The following is a 23,490-nucleotide window of genomic DNA, read 5'->3' on the forward strand; positions in this document are numbered from 1 at the left end:
GAATTGGGAAGAACAGAAGCAAAAATTTGAATAGGAACAAAATCAAATATGGCATACATTTAACTAACAGTGTAATGCTGAAAGCCCATTTCCTTATCTGGCATCCAAGCCTCCATTCTGTGCACAGAACATACAAAATACTGTGTCTTCTAAATAAAAAAATATATACATATATAAATAAATACAAATATATATTTTACAAATTCATGTATGAGAAATCTTTTTCACCAAAACACCAACTACAGAGCGCTTTGGTGAAAAGATTTCTCTCATACCTGAATTTTATATGTTGGGATAGCTAACAATAACTGGTTAGAAATGTGTAAAGGCAATATAATCTAAAAATCCATCAGTTCAATGCCTGTACAGCAATTCACTAATATTAAGAACAACATGACTAATGTTTTAATTCACTATATCAACAGAGCTATTAGTTAATGTCAGTCCTGGCTCGACGATAACTTTGAGGTCACTGATAGCAGTTTAATAATGGTCTTAAATCCATTACCTAATGTACATTTATCAAGTAAGAAAGGACTGTTAATTTGTAACTATATATGACAGGAATCTTTACAATGATAATTTGCATTAAAATCTGAATAGAGATTTCAGAGGATATTTTATCAAAAGATTTGGCATGTGGCAAACACCAAGGAGCTTTTCAACCCCTTATCAGTCTTGGGACTTAGCTACAAGTCCTGAATCTAAGCATTTTATATTATACTACTGCTGTCTTCTGGATAATACTGGCTACCAGATAAGTAACTTTCTTTAGGCCCTCTATATTCTTGTTCTTCTTATGAACAACAACAAAAAATGATCATTTCACAACCTTTAGAGCATAAACTATAGTTACTGCAAAAGATGGCTATGTGAACTAAAAAATTAAGTCAATCACATGCAAAATAAATATGAGATAAAGGCAGAAAGATAAATTAAAAGTCAATTATTTTCAGACTGAAAATCAGATTCCTTGACTGTTATAATAGTCACTAAATTTTGCTGAAAATTAATGGTTTTAGTTTAATAAATCAAGTAAAGTAATAAACTTTTTGCATTCCCGCATTAGTAGAGTTTAGTACAGACATACTGTATAGAATATATTTTGCTTTTTTTTGCTCAGCAATGCATCTTGGAGATCATTCCATATCAGCTGATACAGAGCTGCCTCCTTCTAAGCAGTCATGTTAAAAAGACTCAGAATACAGCATTCAAGATAACACAGGCTTTGAATCCAAGATACATGGAGAATTGTTGAAGGGTTTTGGAATGTTTAGCCTGGAGAAAAGATTGACTAAAGGAATTATAACAGTTATAGTCAATCATTTACTTAAAACATTCTTGGGTATCATGAACAGCTGTGTTCAATAAAACTACTAGACATAAGTTGATCAAAATTCAGGAATTATATATCCTATATGAAATGCACCAAAGAGTACAAAATACTAGTTGCAACCAAACAGTAGAGGAGGAAAAGTATCTTTTTTATAGTGTTCCAATTAATAAATGGAAAAGACCTAATAAAGTTAGAATATCACTATTTTGCAACCTCAATGAACAGATCTAGCCATTGAACATCAATAGCTGTTAATATCACAAAAAGAAATACATCTAGAAATTAGGTGCCTTCTGATAAAAGAACACAATACCACTTATAGTCTTGCCACTAGGATTAAATCTGAGACTGTTCAAGCCTTAGAATCCAGTTGCCAATATTCAAGTAATTCAGAAAACAGAGGCATGTGCTCAATTTCACTGACAATAAACATCAGTAAAATCCAGACAGTAGGAAACTTGCCCTACATTCTTCCACCTGTAGAATGAAAGATTTAAAAGACATGTATCAAAACAAAAAGGTAAGATTAAGCTATACATCCTAGGGATGCACATTTGGATGATAAAACTATAAAGAATGAAAGGAAATGATGACTACAGAAATCCATTTAGTAGATTCTTCTATCTATGTATTATTTTATAGTAAGACAATTACTTTTAAAAATTCAGATATTCTATGTGATTCTAAATAGCAGAACTAGACTCATGGATAAAAATTACAGCCAGATAAGGAAGAACTTCTAAGAGTAATAGTACTCCAAAGTGAGACAGTTACCCAACACAGGAAATATTAAAGTGAAAGATGAGTAAACAAATTAAGATAATCATTACGATTACATTACCTAAGAAACGATATGTGAAGATAGTAAATCAACCCAACTAAAACCTGTATTTAGCAGTCTGTCATCTTTTAGTTTACTGTTCTTAATTTTATTTCCCAAAACCAAGCAATCAAACCAAAAGCAGACGAACCAATAAAAAGTAATCCCCTGCTTCAGAGTTGAGTTTTAGGAAGGAAAAGTAAATTTTTATAATCTCACAAAAAGTTTTTAGAAAGAATAAAGTAAATATTTTCTGACTGTGATTTTACAACTTTAGGTGATGTAGACTAATGATGAATGATACTCCTCTCCCATTTTTAATGGCATAAGCAAGGGAAAAGAATATAAATACTTGTATCTTTCCAAAGAGATCTTTATCCTGCCTTTACCAGTTGGCATCAAAAATCAGTAATATCACAAAGACTCAACATCTATGAGAACATTCAGCATCAGAAAGATCCAGAAAGCAAGAATCACCTGAGGTAAATGAATTAAAAGAATGAAGAAAATATATGCTAATCCTGATTACCAATCCTAGATCCTTTTCACTATCCCCATTAACTTCAATTTCCAGGAGCACATTTGCCTTAGAACATGATCAAAAGAAGCACAGAGGTGAATAACTTCCAAATGAATACAAACCTTCTGAAATACATGATAAAAGAGACTCAACTGCCTTATTCTAATTTGGGATTAACTATTGCTCTGATTGGTTTATAAGATTGTTGTTCCATACTTTTCTGTCTCTGAATCCAGAACGTTTCTTCTTTTTCTCTTCTGGATTAGGTTCAAGACAAACATCTGAAGACTTTTTTTCATGATTACAAACTTCCCCTTCATCTTTATTCTTTCTTTTATCGCCAAGTTCACTCTTTGGGTTGTTTACAGATGGTGGAGATTCTGCAAGGGCCCTGGATATGCAAAAAAAAGAAACCTGTTTTAATTAAAAAGGTCCATAATATTAACCAGATTTTTAGGTACAATTTAGCAGGAGCAACAGCAATGAAATCTGTGAAAAGTTCTACATGAAGAGGTTCCTCAAAAATTAAAAGTAGACTTATTTCTACTTTTTACATGATCCTGCAACCCTGCTTCTGGTTATATACCCAAAAGAATTGAAAGCAGGGTCATAAAGAGTTTTGCACACTCATGTTAAAAGCAGCATTATTCACAATGGCTAAAATGTAGAGGGAACCCATTGACAGATGAATGAGTAAAGATAATGTAGCATATACATACAAGAGAATATCAGCTTTAAAAATAAATGCTATGAGACCAAAATCACACGCAATAAAAGCAAAAACAGAAAACAGGATTACATGAAACTAAAAAGCTTCAGCACAGCAAAGGGAACAACCAACAAAATGAAAAGGCTACCTATGCAAGGAGAGAAAATATTTGCAAACCATATTATTTTATTTATCTATCTATTTATTTATATTAAGGTATCACTGATATATAATCTTATGAAGGTTTCACATGAGCAACATTGTGGTTACTGCATTCATCCATATTATTAAGTCCCCACTCCACACCCTATTGTAGTCATTGTCCATCAACATAGTAAGATGCTACAGAGTCACTACTTGTCTTCTCTGTGCTATACTGCCTTCCCCGTGACCCCCCTACATTATATGTGCTAATCACAATACCCCTTAATTCCCTTCTCCCTCCCTCGCCACCCATTCTCCCAAATCTCTTCCCTCTGGGAACAGCTAGTCCCTTCTTGGAGTCTGTGAGTCTCCTGCTGTTTTATTCCTTCGGTTTTGCTTTATGCAAACCATATACTTAATAGAGGGTTACTATTCAAAATGGACCTCTTAACAACACAATAGGAAAAAAAACTGATTAAAATTGGACAAAGCAGTTGAATAGATATTTCACCAAATCAGATACACAAATGGCCAACATATATATGAAAAGGTGCTCAATATCAATAATCATTACGGGAATGCAAATCAAAACTTCAGTAAGATGTTACCTCACACCTGGCAGGATGGAAAAACATAAAGATAAAAAGTGTAGGCAAGAATGTGGAGAAAAAAGATCTCTGGTACAGTGTAGGTGGTAATGTAAATTGCTACAGGCACCACAGAGAGCAGTGTGGAAGATCCTCAAAAAACTAACAAAAGAACCACGATATGATTCAGCAATCCGACTTCTAGGTATATATCCAAAGGAAGTAAAATCAGGCTCTCAAAGAGAAATCTACACTCCCATGTTCACCACAGTATTACTCACAGGAGCCAAGATGTGGAAGCAACCTAAATGTCTACTAATCAAGACATAGATAAAGAAAATGTGGCATACACACACACACACACACACACACACACACACATTATATGTGTGTGTACATATACAATGTAATATTGTTCAGTATTAAAAAAGAAGGAAATTCCACCATTTGCAACAACACAGATGAACCTAGACGATTCTATACTAAGTGAACTAAGCCAAACTCATAGAAGAAAAGTAGAATAATAGTTTCCAGGGTCTGGGGATGGGGAAATGGAAGGTATTAGTTAAAGTGTACAAAGGTTCAGTTAAACAAGATAAATGGAGATGTACTGTACAGCATAGTCCCAATAGTTATCAATATTGTATTGTATACTTTAAAATTCACAAAGAGGTTAGAACTTATGTCAAGTGTTTTATCATATAAAAAAACCATAATAATAATAAATAAGAGGATGGGAGGAAAATTTGGAGTTAATGGAGAGGTTTATGGCAAAGATTGTGGTGATAGTTCATATGCGTATGCTTAGCTACAACTCATCAAGTTGTAGGTATTAATTACATATAGCTTTTTGTATGTAAAAATTTTTTATGAAGGAAATTCTAAAAAAAAAGGATAGGAAGCCCTATATGATGCCACTTACATGAGGTATTTAATACAATCTATTTCATAGAGATAGAAGTAGAATGGTGGTAACCAAGGCTGCAGGGAGGGAGAATAGAGAAATTTTTCTTAATGGGTATAGAGTTTAGTTTTGCACAATGAAAAGTTCACGAAATCAATTTGACAACAATGTTAATATACTTAACACTACTGAACTGTGCACTTAAAAACTGTTATTATGGCAGAAAAAAGAGGGGTATTAAGATTAGCATCCATAGGGGGGTGGGAGAAAGGGGAGGGCTGTACAACACAGAGAAGACAAGTAGTGATTCTATAACAGTTTGCTACGCTGAAGGACAGTGACTGTAAAGGAGTATATAGGGGGGACCTGGTATAGGGGAGAGCCTAGTAAACAAAGAATTCATCATGTAAGTGTAGATTCATGATAAAAAAAAAAAAAAAAGCAGTTCCTGTGTGGTGACCTCCAATGAGTTCTACACAATGATATAAAGGGCATATAAAACTGTAGGCAAAGGGTCTGTTTGTGTATATACAGAGGATCAAAGCCTAATTTGGCTTCCCCGAAAATGAACTAAGATACGATATGAAAAAGAACTTCCAACATCAGCACTCTCGGGAAGACTCGTGACAGAAGATGATCAGCAAAAAAAAAAAACCCCAACAAAGATCCATGCACTGCTACAGGTGTAGATGCACTCATCCCACCAGTTCCTGGACTTGCCATGGGAATGAAGGAGGAGATATCTAAGCTGGCCTGTGCATACAGTAAAACAACAAATTGGACTGGATCTATACTGTTGGAACTCAATCAAGAATCAGGAGAAGTGCAAATTGTAGCGCTCCAAAATCTTACAACCACAGACTATTTATTGTTAAAAGAACATATGGGATGTGAACAGTCCCCAGGAATGGGTTGTTCTAATTTATCTGAATTCTCTCAGACTGTTCAAGTTCAGTTGGACAATATCCACCATATCATAGATAAGTTTTCACAAATGCCTAAGGTGCCTAACTGGTTTTCTTAGTTTCACTGGAGATGGCTGGTAATTACAGGTATGCTTTGGTTATGTAACTATATTCCTATTATGTTAATGTGTGTGCACAATTTAATTAGTAGTTTAAAACCTATCCATGCTGAAGTTACTCTACAAGAATATATGTCAAAGAAATAATCAATCTTCCCAGGTTTTCTTCTGCCTGCTACTTCTATAGCTTTTCTTCTTCCTACCTAATCACAACCTTTAAATAGAACTCGTGCCACATGTCGAATTTACCGAGTATCATAATTCTTCCAAGTGGTAAAGACACCTCAAGACAAATGCTGGGCATAGAAGCCACAGGGCATAAATATGCAAAGTAAAAAGCTAACCTTTTCAAACAATAAGGCTTCTCTCTCACTTACCAACTTAACATTTCCCTGTATGGCCCCGGAAGATGACTGGTTAGCCAGAGACGGGTAATATTCCTCAAGGGAGGAACAACCTAAGACAGGCACAGTCGCAGGGGGCCATCTGGTGAGAAAATGGGGAGCAGCAGAGGTGAGGCTTAGAACCTCCCCCCTCATGTTCTGAGAGAAATCTTCTGCATACATGGATGTTTATTGCCTTTGTCTAGCTCGGATTAACACATAGTCTACAGGCACACACCTGATCATCTACATTTGCCCTCTTACAACACTAAACTCTGTTTTCTACCTTTATCTCGTATCTACCTACGGCTTCAGCATTTTATTAAAAATAATAATAATGAGAGAAATGTGGTATCCACATATAAATCAAGTATAAAAATCAAATGAGTATTCATATTTGAACTGACTGTTTATAGTTCATGATGCATGAGCAAAACCGAAAGTTTCTGTGATGATTGCCCTTGTACTGTTCACCATGTAACTTATTCACTATGTAAGAGTTTGTTCTCCATGTAAGAACTTGTCCGTTTTGCTTCAGAAGATTGGAGACTGACAAAAATTAGTCTTGGGGTGGATTAATGATTGTGCATTGAGCATTGACTCCCCTATACAGAATTTTATTGTCGTTAACAACTATTTGATCAATAAATATGAGAGATGCCCTCACAAAAAAAAAAAAAAAGTGCACACTTCCCATTGTAAAATAAATAAGTAACCGGGATGTAATGTATAGCATAAGGAATATAGTCAAAATATTGTAACAACTTGGTATGGAGATAGCTGGTACCTAGAATTATCATGTATATAAATGTTGAATCACTGTGTTGTACACCTGAAACTAATGTAATGTAATACTGTGTGTCAACTACCCTTCAATAAAAAAAAAAAAAAAAAGAAAACCCTGTAACTTAGAATGTAATATCACCTTTCCATTGCTTTGCATATCTTTAGTTATAACCAGTATTGCTTATAGTTATCTGCTATTTATTTTATTTAACAAATACTTATAGAGCACTTGGGCCAGGCACCATTCCAGGTGCCTTTAGAAATGTTAGCGCATTTCATTCTCACCATTACCCTGTGAAAGAGAGACTGGCCCTCATCCCTGTTTCCCTGGAGGGGCTGAGTATGGAGATGTTAGGTGGCTAGCTTAAGGACCTAAGATAATGGTGGACTGGGAATTCAGACAGGGGCAGTCTTGTTAGAAACCATGGACTTTACTCCTGCACGGTTCTGCCCTGCTATTTTATACTTTGATCAGACATTTATTGGGTCCTTATATTCTTTGTATTTTGGTTTACTTCATCTAGGCTGATTGTGCACACACCAGATCCCACTGGTTGGTTGCTATCATTAGCTTTTCTCCTGTTTGAAGTGATATTGGAGCCTCTAATACTTCTCAGTACTGGTCATTACTTTGTGAAGTATTTTCTTAGAAACTTAAAAATGTATGTAATTATAAAGTATATAAGTAATATATATTTCTCAAAGAAAATATGATAAGAAAAAAATTAAGTATCTCACACTCTTCCCACTGTTAAAACATTTTGGTGTATAACCTTTTTCCTATGGGTGTCTATGGATACATATATATATATATATATATATATATATATACGCTTATGAAAATAAAGTTACACACCATAAAAAAAAAACTGTTATTAGAATGGTATATTTTATGTTATACATTTTTTTAACAACACACACACACACAAATACATTGAAGGAAGACATGTGGAACCAAAAGAATAGAAAACAGGTATTCCAAGTAAAACTCATACAAAAAATCCAACAGGAAGACAACTGATCTGATGTGCTTTCCAGGTTCATTCAATTATCAACAACAAGAAAAAACTGAATGTTCAGTAGAAGCCCTCCTGGCATATTGGAGATTGAAATTAGTAATGTATTCTATGAAGGTTTTCCCAACCTCCACATACAAGGTAATGACTCTACTCCTTCGAACTCCTACACCATTTAGCGACTGCAGGAAAACATGTAATTTATGTTACTAATGTTCTCCCAGAACCTATCTTGATCTTTAACTATTAGGGTAGACTCAGATGAAATTTTTGCTTTTTTTCTTAAGGTACCATTGATATAGAATCTTATAAAGATTGTATATCTTTTAAAAGTGTTTCACATGAGCAATATTGGTAGTTTTTACACTCACCCATATTATAAAGACCCCACCCCCACCCCAATGCAGTCACTGTCCATCAGCATAGTAAGATGCTATAGAGTCACTACGTGTCTTCTCTGGGCTATACTGCCTTCCCTGTGCCACCCACCATATTATATGCACTAATCATAATGCCCCTCAATCCCCTTCTACTTCCCTCCCACCCACCCTCCCCCACACCTCCCCTTTGGTAACCTCTAGTTCTTTCTTGGAGTCTGTGACTCTGCTGCTGTTTGTTTCTTCAGTTTTGCTCAGTTGATATACTCCACAAATGAGGGAAATCATTTGGTACTTGTCTTTCTCTGTCTGGCTTAGTTCACTGAGCATAATGCCCTATGGCTCCATCCATGTTGCAAATGATAGGATTTGTTTTCTTCTTATGGCTGAATGATATTCCATTGTATATAAGTACCACACCTTCTTTATTCATTCATCTATTGATGAACACTTAGGTTGCTTCCATATCTTGGCTACTGTAAATAGTGCTGTGATAAACATAGGGGTGCATATGTCTTTTTGAATCAGGGATCTAGTTTTCTTCAGGTAAATTCCTAGGAGTGGAATTACTAGGTCAAATGGTATTTCCATTTTTAGTTTTTTGAGGAACCTCCATATTGCTATCCACAACGGTTACACCAATTTACATTCCCACCAACAGTGCAGGAAGGTTCCCATTTCTCCACATACTTGCCAGCATTTGTTGTTTCTTCTTTTGGATGAAGCCATCTGGTTCAGAGGTTTTACTCTTAGGTAGTTTGTTGATTACCAATTCAATTTCATTGCTGGTAATTGGTCTATTCAGTTTTTATTTCTTCCTGGGTCAGTCTTGGAAGGTTGTATTTTTCTAGAAACTTGTCTATTTCTTCTAGATTATCCATTTGCAAGCATATAATTTTTTGTAGTATTCTCTAATAATTCTTTGTATTTCTGTGGTGTCTGAAGTGATTTTTCCTTTCTCACTTCTGATTCTGTTTATGTGTGAAAAACACTCTTATTTTCTTGATAAGTCTGGCTAGGGGTTTACCTATTTTGTTCATTTTCTCAAAGAATTAGCTCCTGGTTTCATTGATTCTATTGTTTTATTTTTCTCCATTTTATTTATTTCTGCTCTGATCTTTATTATGTCCCTTCCTCTACTGACTTTGGGCCTCATTTGTTCTTCTTTTTTTCATTAATTGTGAGGTTAGACTGTTCATATGGGATTGTTCTTTCTTGAGGTAAGCTTGGATTGCTATATACTTTCCTTGTAGAACTGTCTTCTCTGCGCCCCACAGATTATGCAGTGTTGAGTTGTTTTCACTTATTGCTTGATCCATATATTGCTTGATCTCTGTTTTTATTTGGTATTGACCCATTGATTATTTAGGAGCATGTTGTTAAGCCTCCATATGTTTGTGGGCTTTTTCATTTTCTTTGCACAATTTATTTCTAGTTTCATACCTTTGTGGTCTGAGAAGCTGGTTGGTACAATTTCAATCTTTTTCAATTTACTAAGGCTCTTTTGTGGCCTAGAATATGATCTATTCTTGAAAATGTTCCATGTGCACTTGAGAAGAATGTGTATCCTGCTGCTTTTGGATGGAGTGTTCTGTAGATGTCTGTTAGGTCCATCTGTTCTAATACGTTATACAGTGCCTCTGTCTCCTTACTTATTTTGTCTAGTTGATGTATCCTTTGGAGTGAGTGGTGTATTGAAGTCTCCTAAAATGAATGCATTGCATTCTATTTCCCCCTTTAATTCTGTTAGTATTTGTTTCACATATTTAGGTGCTCCTATATAAAGGGCATAGATATTTATAATGGTTATATCCTCTTCTTGGACTGACCCCTTTATCATTATATAATGTCCTTCTTTGTCTCTTGTTATTTTCTTTGTTTTGAAGTCTATTTTGTCTGATACAAGTACTGCAACACCTGCTTTTTTCTCCCTATTGGTTGCATGAAATATCTTTTTCCATTCCTTCACTTTTAGTCAGTGTATGTCTTTGTGTTGGAAGTGAGTCTCTTGTAAGCAGCATATAGATAGGTCTTGTTTTTTATCCATTCTGTAACTCTATGTTTTTTTATTGGTACATTCAGTCCATTTACATTGCAGGCTTCAGATATGTGGTAACCAAAGGTTCAAGGGCAGCTTCTTTACTATCTAACAGTCTTAACTTCACCCATTTAGTATGCTATTTCAAACACAATCTAAAGGTCCTTTTTTCCTCCCTACTTTTTCTTCTTCCTCCACTCTATATATTACGTGTCACATTCTGTACTCTTTGTCTGTGCCTTGACTGACATTGGGGGTAGCTGATTTGATTTTGCATCTGCTTAGTAATTAATTGTTCTACTTTCTTTGCTGTGGTTTTATTTCCCCTGGTGACAGCTATTTAGCCTTAGGAACACTTCCATCTACAGCAGTCCCTCCAAATACACTGTAGAGGTGGTTTATGGGAGGTAAATTCCCACAACTTTTGCTTATCTGAAAACTGTTTAATCTCTCCTTCAAATTGAAATGATAATCTTACCGGGTAGAGTATTCTTGGTTTGAGGCCCTTCTGTTTCATTGCACTAAATATATCATACCATTTCCCTCTGGCCTGTAAGGTTTCTGTTGAGAAGTCTGATGATAGCCTCATGGGTTTTCCTTTGTATGTGGATCTGTTTTCTCTCTCTGGCTGCTATTACTACTCTGTCCTTCTTCTTGATCTTTGCCATTTTAATTATTATGTCTTGGTGTTGTCTTCCTTGGGTCCCTTGTGTTGGGAGATCTGTGCACTTCCATGGCCTGAGAGACTATTTCCTTCCCCAGATTGGGGAGGGAAGTTTTCAGCAATTATTTCCTCAAAGATACTTTCTATCCGGTTCTCTCTCTCTTCTTCTTCTGGTACCCCTATAATGTGAATATTGTTCCATTTGGACTAGTCACACAGTTCTCTTAATATTCTTTCATTCTTAAAGAACCTTTTTCTCTCTGTGTCTCAGCATCTTTGTATTCTTGTTCTCTAATTTCTATTTCATTTGCCATCCCCTCTACCTCATCTAATCTGCTTTTAAATTGCTCCACTGTATGTTTCATTTCAGATACTGTATTTTTAAAAGTGTCTATCTCTTTCTTAAAGTCCCCCCTGAGGGCCTGAAATGATAATCTTGCAGGGTAGAGTGTTCTTGGTTAGAGGCCCTGAGGTCTTGAATATTTTTCTGTAGCTCTCTGAGCATGTTTACGATTTTTATTTTGAAATCTTTACCAAGAAGATTGGTGATTTCAGTTTCACTTAACCCTCTTTCTGGTGTTAGAGGGATTTTTGTTTGTACTAGGTTCTTTTGCCATTTCATATTTCTATGATTCCTATGGAATAATAACTTTGTGTAAGTGGTGCCCTCTAGTGCCTAGAAGCTCTACTCTCTGGAGCTGCCTAGCCCCTGGAGCGATGGTAGGGGTTGCAGGCGTGTGGCGCCATTGCCTGCTGGTAGGAGAGTTCTTCCCTGCTTCCTGGATGCAGTGCCTGCTTCCACTGCCAGGGCCAGTGGGCTGAGCGCACAGGGAGGAATCTTCGTGTTACACCCTGTAGATGCTGTAGGCGGGGCCGCCCTCTGGCTGGCCTGGCGCAATGTCAGGGGCAGCAGGTTTGTGAACCAGTACTGGCTGGGAGGAAGGTGTGGCATGCTGTATATCATAGTGGGGGGCCTCGGCACTGCAATACCAGCCAGGGGGATGGAGCATGTGCATTCCCAACCGGCTGGGCTGAATGTGCTGGGATAATATTGTCCACCTGTCCTTTCTCCTGAGCAGCAAGCTCTGTGTAATCCTTTCCCCTTCAGCAGCTCTCTTAGTGTTGGGAAGTCTTTCAAAGTACCTGCCTTTCTTTTGTCCCAGAGCAGCTGGTTGTGGATACCTGTTCTCCACAAGTGGCTGGAATCTCAGTCTCTCTGAGTACTCCACCTGTCTTTGCTTTCCAACCCTTTAGTCTCCAGAGCACCAAGTAATGTGGGTTCATGCTCCCAGAGCAGATCTCCAGGGGTGGGTGTTTAACAGTCCTGGGCTTCTTCTCCCTACTCGCTCTGTTTCTCTTCATCCTGCCCATGAGCTGGGGTCAGGGGAGGGCTTGGGTCCTGCCGGATCACAGCTTTGCTACTTCACCCTTTTCCATGAGGTCTTCTCTTTTCCCCAGATGTAGGCAGTCTGTTGCAGTCTTCTTTTGGATTGCTCTTTCAGGATTAGTGGTATTTGCTGTATTTTCATATTATATGTGGTTTAGAGAGTAGGTTTCTGCCTCACTTCTCATGCTGCCATCTTGTTTAATCCTGATATTTTTGCTTTTATAAATCAAAAACTGTACAATATCAACAACATCATATGGCTCAACCCAATATATAAGGTCATTAAGAAGAGACTGACCACTGTATTCTTTTAAGCATCCAAAATTCCCACTCAGTGCCTTACACAAAGAAAGCATGTTATGTGTGTGGCTGATTAAGGAACACAATTAGAAGTCTTCACCTTTGTTGATCACAAAAGGAATTAGAAAAAAATACAAGGGGTTGAGTTACTGCACTGTCAGAAAATTCTTGAGGTATTTCTTTCACATGACTAGAAAAGATTTAAATAAATAGTTTTTATTTTATTTACTTGTAAATAACATTTTCTAAATACTAACAAAAACTAAGAATTGTTTGAGTTATACGCAATAATTTAAATTAAATATAATTGTTAAAAACAATAATATTTAAAAGTCTTAAGCTTAAAGTTTTAAAGTTTTTAAAAATCAGCAAGAAACTACCCATTTATTTAAGCTTAAACCTGGTTCAAAAGCAACCTTTTGACCTTAGCTCAAATTTCCTTTCAACCCTGAGCAAGTGATATACTGGATCGTTTCACTGCTTTATTTCCCTCTGAAGAATCTTGTGTAGCTAAAGATGATGGGCTGGTAAAGTGGAGCTGAAGCTACTTATCCACAAAGAAAAGACATAGCATTCTTTCAATTTATCATTCAAGTAGTGTAAGAGGTACACCAATTGCTAAGATGAATATAAATAAGACTGTCTCTGTTATTAAGAAGTTTATAGTCACTACAGAAAACAAAAGAATGAACTGAGAAAGGAACATGTAGAGACAGAGAACAGGGTCAGAAAAAGCCTCCTGGAAAGGATGACTCATGAGATGACTTCTCAAAAACTGAAGTCTTAAAATAGAAGATCTACAGACATTCAATATCATCTGGAATAACAGAAACTCTCCAAACCACACTATTTCATTCAGTTTAACTAATTAAACAGCATTCATAATTTCTTCTGAAAAACTTACAGGTGGATCCCCATGGCATTTTCAATGCTGCACATGTACAGCAGACAGGTCACATCCCTTACAGCCATATGATTTTAAAACCACCTGAGAGTTGCACACTTATAAGAGTCACTTTGTTTTTTTTCCTCTTTTATTCCTGATATTTAAACCACATTGGAAATGAAATGATAATATAATGATTAAACATTATAAAACTGATGGAATATAATGATGTATAGAGAGAACTTCTGTTTCCAACCACAATGGAATAACTTCATCTGACTTGCCCTCCCACAGAGGGAAAAAATACAAAAAATTGAACAAGATATATAAAACAAACTTTCAGATACTGAACTCAGATGCAGATAGCAACTCTATGAAAAAAATGAGGCCTATAATTACCTGAAGTTTCGTTTGGACAAATTTCCAGATCCCAACCAAGATCCCAAACAAAACTTAGTGATCATGCTAAGTTGAGAAGACAGAGATCAAAGTTTGGAGACACTGAGGTGGCTGGAATTGGTGGGAAAGGACCAGAGAGGAGGAAATTACACACAAAAAAGTTCCATGACTCTAAAGAGATCTCCTTGAGTTAACATTAAGCAGTGCATTTTTAGGATTAAAGTATCCAAAGCTAGGCAAACAACAATTACCAAAGAGTTGTAGACCAAATAATTTCCAGAACTCACAAGCAGAAAATGTTAAGTAGTGACAAACCATTGAACATCCAAGGCATTTAGAAAATACTGCAGACAAGTCAAGCCTTATTAGTAGGGCTAAATTAGACCTTGAGCAAAGGATACCCAAAACCATGCTTTAAAAAAGCTTAAACACAAGCTTTGGATGATCAAGCAGATTCTCCCATAAATTAACTGCCTGCCAATGTGAAAATCAATACTTTTAAAAGAAAACAACAACATCCAGACACTCAACAATTTAACATTCACAATGTAAAATATCCAATAAAATAACTGTTAGATGTCAGCAAGGCAGACTGGGAGGTATGGCAGAACAGGAAGTCCCAGCCTTTGTCCCCCCCCATAGAAACACAGAAACACTGATTTAACAATGATATATTGGTCAAAATACTTTGATGAGATTTCTCAAATCCAATTAAGAAGTTGAGGTACACCAGGCAAGTACAATGCCAAGAATAGAACTGAAATGGGTGAGAGGGGCAATTTCACTTTATTCATGTCAGCACCTCCTCCAAGCAGACACAGCTCAGCACTAAGAGAGAACACCCAGGCAGCAACGTCTCCCACATAGAGGAGAAATAATGGAGTAGGTGTTCAAGGTTCTGGCTATTCAGAGGGCTGCCCAACAGAATGGTTTCTGCTCACCTTCCTGGGAACACTGACAGAAGTGGCATAATTTGCCTGCTTGGCGGCCACTGACAACAAAGAAGAGCAGGACATGGCTTACTACAGCTGGCACCACTTGGAGAAATGGTAAAGGCACACAACTTAAGGCTTCTGCCTCAGGAGGGGAGGAAAGAAGTAGAAGAGTGTGTGGTTCTAGCTTTCCAGAGTGCTGCCTAAAGGACTGGTATCTGTCTGTCTTACCTGACTCGAGGTGTTGTTGGGGAGCAGCCATACTTTTGATGCCTGGTGGCTGATGAAAAGAGAGTAGGGTGGTTTTCCCCTGCAGACAAAAGAAGTTGAAGTGCTACAGACGGACACCAGAAGGAGCAAAACATTACAAGCCTCTAAAACACTGGCAAGCCTCTAACACAGACACAGAGAAGCTGTATCCTCCCCTAAAAAAGTTTCTGAGGAACCCAGAATCTATAGTTGAAACAATTTATATAGCCATCTTCAAATAAATGAATAAACAAAATGTAGTATAACTCTACACAATGGAATATTATTTGGTCATAAAAAGGAATGATTACTGATTCCTGGTATAACATAGATGAACCTTGAAAACATTATGCTAAGGGAATGAAGCCAGTCACAAAAGACCACATACTATATGATTCCACTTACATGAAATGTCCAGAACTGGCAAATCCACAGATAGAAAGTAGATTAATAGTTGCCTTGGCCTGGGAAGATAGGAGGATGGGGAAAGTGGGAGGCAATTGCCAAATGGCATGGATTTTCTTTGTGCAGTGATGAACATTGTCATGAATTAGTAGTGATGGCAATACAACTTTATGAATATACTAAAAACCACTGAACTGTACATACTAAATTGGTAAATGTCTAAATTATCAAAGCTATTAATTATATTATATATTATTTAGTAGAAAGTCATTACAACTATTAAATTGGTAAATTATTTAAAATGTTCAGTGGAGGAGACCGATCTTGAAGCAGAACATTTCCTGTTTGTTGCTTTGATATGACAGCCGAACTCTATGAAACACCTTATTTCATAGACAACTATTATCAAAGCCAAATGATTTGGACAAGAAATTCTGATAACAAAGGTAAGCCAGAAATCAATTCAATCTTTTTAGATAACAGATAACTGGAAGAACAAAAGTACCTGCAGGAACAAGATGCTCAAATAACACTCACCTTTTCCACAAGAGACCAGTACTTGCAGTTATTGCAGATGTTCCCAGGAAAGCCACCATCATCAGTCGTCGTCTGGTCTGGGTGGGCTGTGACCCCCCATGGTACCATCGAGAGCTCACAGCCAGTTCTGCCAATGCAGAGAGTGAGTTAAGACGAAACATCCTGTGGACAAAAAGTAGAAATGTTACCCCTAACCAGCACTAGTTGTATGGTAGGTGATGTTCATCATCATCACAATCCTCATCAATAAACACTAAGCTCTTACTCAATGGCAGACAGACACTGTTCTAAACACTCTGCAATATCATGTGTTACTCCATTTAATCTTAAGAACAATCATATGAGAAAAGTACTACTTATAAAATTGATTTAGTCAAGGTATAATTAAAGAAACCATATGGTAATTTGACAGGGAAAGTTTAGCATAAAGCATTATTAATTACAAAAGGGGACTAGGTACTAAGAGGTAAAGAGAAGATATAGGGAGCAGCGACTACTTTGAAGACTGAGACAGAGCAATAAGAAAGGAATAAATCTGTAAAGAACCCACTTCCAAATGGGCTGAGACCCAGACCTTATGGTGAGGACACGACCATGGATGTTTGAGAAATTTACTAAAGTGCCATAGAACAGAAGTCACTGTAAAGCCATCTACTAGAAGAAATCATGCCAGTGGAAAACAGGAAGGTGCCCTTGGGGAGACAGCATAGCATGGAACCCGCTGGGAAACTACATGTGGGAGTTTTGCCGCTGAAACTCCCTAAGGGTTGAGCACCACTGGGCATCCTGCCTGCTGTGTTAGCCCCTGCATACTACAGGAGCACATTAGAATCAGGAGGAAACATCTCTCCCTTCTCCAGTCTCCCTTTTGTCCCTCTACTGACAAAGCTTAACAGAAGTTGGAAGAGAGAAATTTCCAATTCCAAGGACAATGAAAGATGAATTTAGAGCAGAAAAGCAGGAGATTGATAAATGGGACATCCATTTACAAGTGTGAAAACTGAGAGACAGTGACTTGCTGGAGAGTATGCAGGTAGGAAATGTTATAATCTGAACAGAGAATGGACAGACTCCAGAGCCTATTTTTAACTAGGAAACTTTGCTGCCCCTTTCCTTGTAGTGCTGATACTGCTTTTGTTAAAATAATTTAGTTTTAATTGCATCTTCTTCACTCCCAAGCCCTTTGGAAGCCCTCCTCTCCACTGGATTCTTTAGATTCATACTTAAAACTATTCCTGTTCCTTTAATTTTTTGTTTTAATTCAGAATCATCTATATTTGGTCTTATTACTGTTGAGTAAACATCCACTCTCCCATCTCCACCCTACAAACAAATATTACTTTCCTACTCTTTCCATTTTGGGTTTGTATCTTGCCATATGCCTTCCTGTTGCTGATGGAATGGAGCCCAGTTCCACGAAGTGCCTGTAGGAGACACTGCTGCTGGCCTTCTCGTGCTCCTGCTCTCTACCAAGAGAAGATCAGGCCCCAGGTGGACAGGGATCCTTCAGCCTGGTTTTCTAACATACAGATCTCAGCCTGCAGCCAGGCACTGTTAAGACCAGCTACACCACCTGCACACAGCTGACTTGTAGAATACTGGGCAGAAATAGATGTTTGTTACCATAAGCCACTAAACTTTGGGGGTTGTTTGCTGACACAGCAAAAGCTAATTGAGCATCTGAGAGAATTACCGGTAAGTTATCATTCAACAAAAATTTACTAGGTTCATAATATTCAGCCCTATGTGAGACCATAAAGGCCAATTTCTTTTTTACATTCTAATCAGGTGAGATGCACACGAAACATTTTTGAAATGATACATTACTAAAGTGGTATCTTGAATTCCCAACAACAGTGCACTGAGAATTTGCTTTTCTCCACATGCTCACCAACACTCATTATTTCTTGTCTTTTTGATAAGAGCCATTATGAATGGTGTGAGGTGATATCTCACTGTGGTTTTAATTTGCATTTCCCTGATGATTAGTGATGCTGAACATCTTTTCATGTGTCTGTTAGCCATCTGTACACCTGAAGTTATTATGTCAGTTATACTTCAATTTAAAAAAAAATAAAAAAGGAATTGCATAAAACGGTACCTTGAAGAAGTATAAAAATATTATGGTATAGATGTTAGAGAAGTAAAAACAAAAGGGAAAAAAACTAAAAATAGAAATACCATCTGACCTGGGAATTCCACTCTTAGGAATTTATCTGAAGAAAACAAGATCCCAGATTCAAAAAGACATATGCACCCCTTTGTTTATCGCCGCGCTATTTACAATAGCCAAGAAATGGAAGCAACCTAACTGCCCATCAGTAGATGAATGGCTAAAGAAGATGTGGTACATATACACAATGGAATATTATTCAGCCATAAGAAGAAAACAAATCCTACCATTTGCAACAACATGGACAGAGCTAGAGGGTATTATGCTCAGTGAAATAAGCCAGGCAGAGGAAGACAAGTACCAAATGATTTATTTCCCTCATTTGTGGGGTATAACAATGAAGCAAAACTGAAGAAACAAAACAGCAGCAGACTCACAGACTCCAAGAAGGGACTAGCAATTACCAAAGAGGAGGGGTGGGAAGGGAAGGAGAAGGGAATTAAGGGGCATTATGATTAGCGCATATAGTATGGGGTGGGGCGGGGCATGGGGAAGGCAGTATAGGCCAGAGAAGACAAGTAGTGACTCTATAGCATCTTACTATGCTGATGGACAGTGACTGCAATGGGGTGTGTGTGGGGGGGGCTTGATAATATGGGTGAATGCAGTAACCACAATGTTGCTCATGTGAAACCTGAGCATAAGATTGTTTATCAATGATACCTTAATCATAAAAAAACAAATGAACAAACAAACAAAAGGGAGACCAGGGTAAGACTGGGTTAGTCAGCAAAGGCTTTTGTTTACTCTTGAGCCTCAGAATGGTATAAAATTTTGATCAAGTGATAGAAATGTTAGGAGCACCACAAAAGACTTAGTATCATTTCTGGCACTTCTATTCAGAGAATAGAAAATGATTCGTTTCTTCTAGACAATGATTTTGAGGCCAGAGTATAGTCCTACACTTTCATTCCACCAGGCAGACTAAAGGAGAAAGAGGCATTTCTTCCTGGTCACATGACATTTACAGTAGCAATTTATACATGTCACACAAAATATCCATTCTCTTCCCCTCTGATTTTAACACATAGTTCAATGCTTCCTAATTTAAATTAACTTACACTTTCTACATGTGGCAATTAACATATTTGTTCATATAAGTTTGTCTCCCCCACTTGGCTCTGAGTATCTTTTAAGACCAAAATTACCTTTTTCCTCTTTGTAAACAAATAGCCTAGCACAGGTCTTGTTACATTATATATGCTTAAAATATTTAACTCTTTATTTTACTTTTGCATGAAAAATATCAAGGTGAAAATTATACAGGCCTGGCTCCTAACATTTAAGTATACTTCTCAGCCCCAAGCCCAAAAATAAAACCACACATATATGGTCAACTAATATATGATAAAGGAGCCATGAATAAAAATGGAGAAAGGCAGCCTCTTCAATAACTGGTGTTGGGAAAACTGGACAGCTACATGCAAGAGAATGAAGCTGGATTACTGTCTAACTCCATATACAAAAGTAAACTCGAAATGGATCAAAGACCGGAATGTAAGCCATGAAACCATAAACTTCTTAGAAGAAAACATAGGCAAAAATCTCTTGAACATAAGTATAAGCAATTTTTTTCTGGACACATTGCCCTGGGCAAGGGAGACAATATAAAAAATGAACAAGTGGAACTCCATCAAACTAAAAAGCTTCTGTACAGCAAAGGACACCATCAGCATAACAAAAAGGTAATCTACAGTATGGGAGAATATATTTGTAAATAGTTTATCCAAAATATATAAAGAACTCATATGCCTTAACACCAAAAAGACAAATAACACAATTAAAAAATAGGCAGAGTAACTGAGCAGACATTTCTCCAAAGAAGAAATACAGATGGTCAACAGGCACATGAAAGATGCTCCACATCGCTATTCATCAGAGAAATGCAAATCAAAACCACAATGAGATATCAATTCAAACCAGTTAGAATGGCCACTATCTAAAAGACAAGAAATAACAAGTGTTGGTGAGGATGTGGAGAAAAGGGAACCTTCCTTCACTGTTCATGGGAATGTCAATTGGTGCAGCCACTGTGGAAAGCAGTATGGAGGTTCCTCAAAAAACTAAAAATTGAATTCAACCCAGCAATTCCAGGAATTTACCTAAAGAAAACAAAATCCCTGATCCAAAAAGATATATGCACCCTTATGTTTACTGCTGCATTATTTACAATAGCCAAGATATGGAAGCAACCAAAGTGTCCATCAATTAGATGAATGGATAAAGAAGATGTGGTACATACACAATGGAATATTATTCAGCCATAAAAAGAAAAGAAATCCTGCCATTTGCAACAACATAGAATGATCTAGAGGGTATTATGCTCAGTGAAGTAAGTCAGGTGGAGAAAGACAAATACCATATCATTTTATTTATATGTGGAATCTAAAATCAAACCAAAACAGAATGAACAAAACAACAGTAGACTCATGGACACTGAGAATTGATTGGTGATTACAATGGGGGGACTGGTTGGGATGGGTGGGTGAAACAGGTGAAGGGGGATAAAGAGGCACAAAATATCAACCATAATGTAAGTTGATCATGGGAATGCAAGTGCAGCATGGAGAATATACTTAATGGTTCTGTAACATCTTTCTATGTTGACAGATAATAACTCCACTAGTTGGGGTGAGGATTTAATAAGGTGTGCAACTGCTGAATCACTGTATTGTACAATTGAAACCAATATAACATTGTATATCAACTACACTTCAGTAAAAAAAAACCAAGTTAATTACCAAAATAAAAAGTATACTTCTCAGCCCCAATATACTGAAAAAAACTATGTCTTTTATTGTTTGGGTTCAAGTCAGTTTAGACTACTTATCTGTGTCCTACCATCACTGAGTTGGTTAACTGACTCTTCTCTGGGACCTATACCTATAATCTCTTAAATAAACTTTTCTCCTAGTAAACTTTTCTTCATTCAACCTACAGCTAATTTCAAAGCTGGAGCAAAATCCTGCCATTATAGACAAAGTGGAACAAGAATGAAATTTTCCTCCTATTTCCTATGACTTAAGCTTCAGCAGCACAATTTTTACATCTCTCTCCAATCCCAGAAATCATCTAATTTTATTGCACCATACTGTCACAAAATCCAGCACCAAGACTGTCCATTATATTTCCTTTGTGTCAACTTCTGATTCATCTTTAAATGAACATTTTCCAGACCCATGAGTGCATTTACATACATAGTATGGCTTTTGTTTGTCATAAAAATGAGCACAATTGAAACATACACACCTGGAGAAAACATTATTCATCACTGACAACAGAAAGAAAAGGGCACTGGAAAGTTTTCGATGTTAAAGAAAAATAACTATTTCAAAGTTGGAACAAGCAAGGGGTGTGTAAGGCTGGAAGGTAAGTTTACAACATCTGATCAGATATGGAGAATAAATAAACATAGATCAAATATGTAAGCCATGATCACTTGAGAAGATCCTCTGAATGCTAACATGAGATTTTTGATCATATACGCAACAGGAAGCCACTTAAGTCCTTAAATAGGAAAAGAAGATGATGAAACATTTTTAAAGAATAGCAATTTATCTAGTAACCACACTAGTAGGCGTGAGGATTTAATAATATAGGTAAGTGTTGAACCACTGTATTGTATACTTGAAACCAATGTAAGATTGTACATCAATGATACTCCACTAAAAAAAAAAAAAAAAAGAATAGCAATCTACCTACCAGCAGTGACTGAAATAAACTACAAAGAACCAAAGGCAGAGAGAAGTAACAGGGAAGCAGTTGGTACACCCAGAAGGCAACTAATAACCTAAGTATTGGGTGATGAGTGCCTAGCTCAGGATAAGAACAGAAACCAAAAACAAAATAGAAATTTCCAAAAAGAAACAAAACTTTGTTTTGTTTCAAATCAGTGCCTAACACATCAACATCTCAACCGCATAGGAGGTGTTGAAGATAAAAAGGGGAAAGAGAATGAAACAATAACAGCAACACTAAGTAATATGGTGAAAAGTCAAATGCATGAGGAATCCAGTGACCCAATATATAGTCTCAACTCTATTACTGACCAGCTGTTCACAAAGCAAGCTCATCTCCCCTCTCAAGGGAACAATTTACTCATTGACAAAATGAGAGAATTGCCTAGATGAACATTAGTATTTATAGCTTTATGCTCTTGTGTTTCTGGTGAAAAAACTGAGACTGTATGGCAAAATTTACTCTATTTCACTTGAGGGAGGAACTAAGACCATATCACAGATTCAATATTTATTAATTTTGATAATCTATGTATACTTTGGTTCTAGAGGATTTTAAACTTTGGAAGTATGGAGTTTTACTAACATTCTACTTAAATTTTGATGTTGTACTTCAAATGTTACTGTCTATATCTCATTTCACCACTGGTTTTAACCTTATTTCCCAAGGGACAAATCAAAAGACGTATCTATTCATCTTCTCTATAGTACAATTTTCATAGATGCCAAGTAACAGAGAAAAAATACACTGAGAAAAGGCTCTATTATAACTTAATCTCTAGCTTTGTAGTGAAGAAATAGTGTAACTAGTGGAATGTGTTAATTTTTTATGAGAGACCATTTAAACAGACTTAAGGAGATCAGCTTTCCAACTGAGTCTGGAAAACTGAACAAGCCAATTGGCAGCAGTTATGCAGTAATGAAGATTAACATGCACAATTTAGGATATGGGCTAAATTAAATCAAAAGCAGTGCATTTTTCTTCCCTAACAGCTCTTCCACCTCCCAAAAAGAGGCAAGGCTCTAATAGCTTTGATGTGAATTGAAAGAAGATGAAGAGGTATTTCTAACCAAGAAGTGTCAAGGGAGGGAAGTGAAAGATAATTTTGTTACCAAAGAAAAGCATTATTTACCCAATAAGAGACAGAGAAGTTTTTAAAACTGTAAACACTCTGTC

At 36.7% G+C, this 23,490-nt stretch overlaps 1 protein-coding gene across 3 annotated transcripts in view; it reads right to left on the minus strand.

Annotated features, from left to right (window-relative positions):
• The window catches only part of MICU1 (mitochondrial calcium uptake 1), a 235,937-nt gene that overhangs the window by 155,651 nt on the left and 56,796 nt on the right, over positions 1 to 23,490 (minus strand). For all 3 annotated transcript variants that reach the window (XR_008998935.1, XM_036928847.2, XM_057505964.1), the window contains exons 2-3: positions 16,404 to 16,565; positions 2,893 to 3,067 (exon numbers count right to left, since the gene is read on the minus strand). Coding sequence is in view for 2 of the 3 variants with exons in the window: in XM_036928847.2 (XP_036784742.1) it covers positions 2,893 to 3,067; positions 16,404 to 16,564 (336 nt within the window). In the remaining variant the exon portion in view is untranslated. The remainder of the gene's footprint in view (positions 1 to 2,892; positions 3,068 to 16,403; positions 16,566 to 23,490) is intronic.

The sequence above is a fragment of the Manis pentadactyla genome, chromosome 8, assembly GCF_030020395.1.
Source record: "Manis pentadactyla isolate mManPen7 chromosome 8, mManPen7.hap1, whole genome shotgun sequence".
NCBI classification, from domain to species: Eukaryota; Metazoa; Chordata; class Mammalia; order Pholidota; family Manidae; genus Manis; species Manis pentadactyla.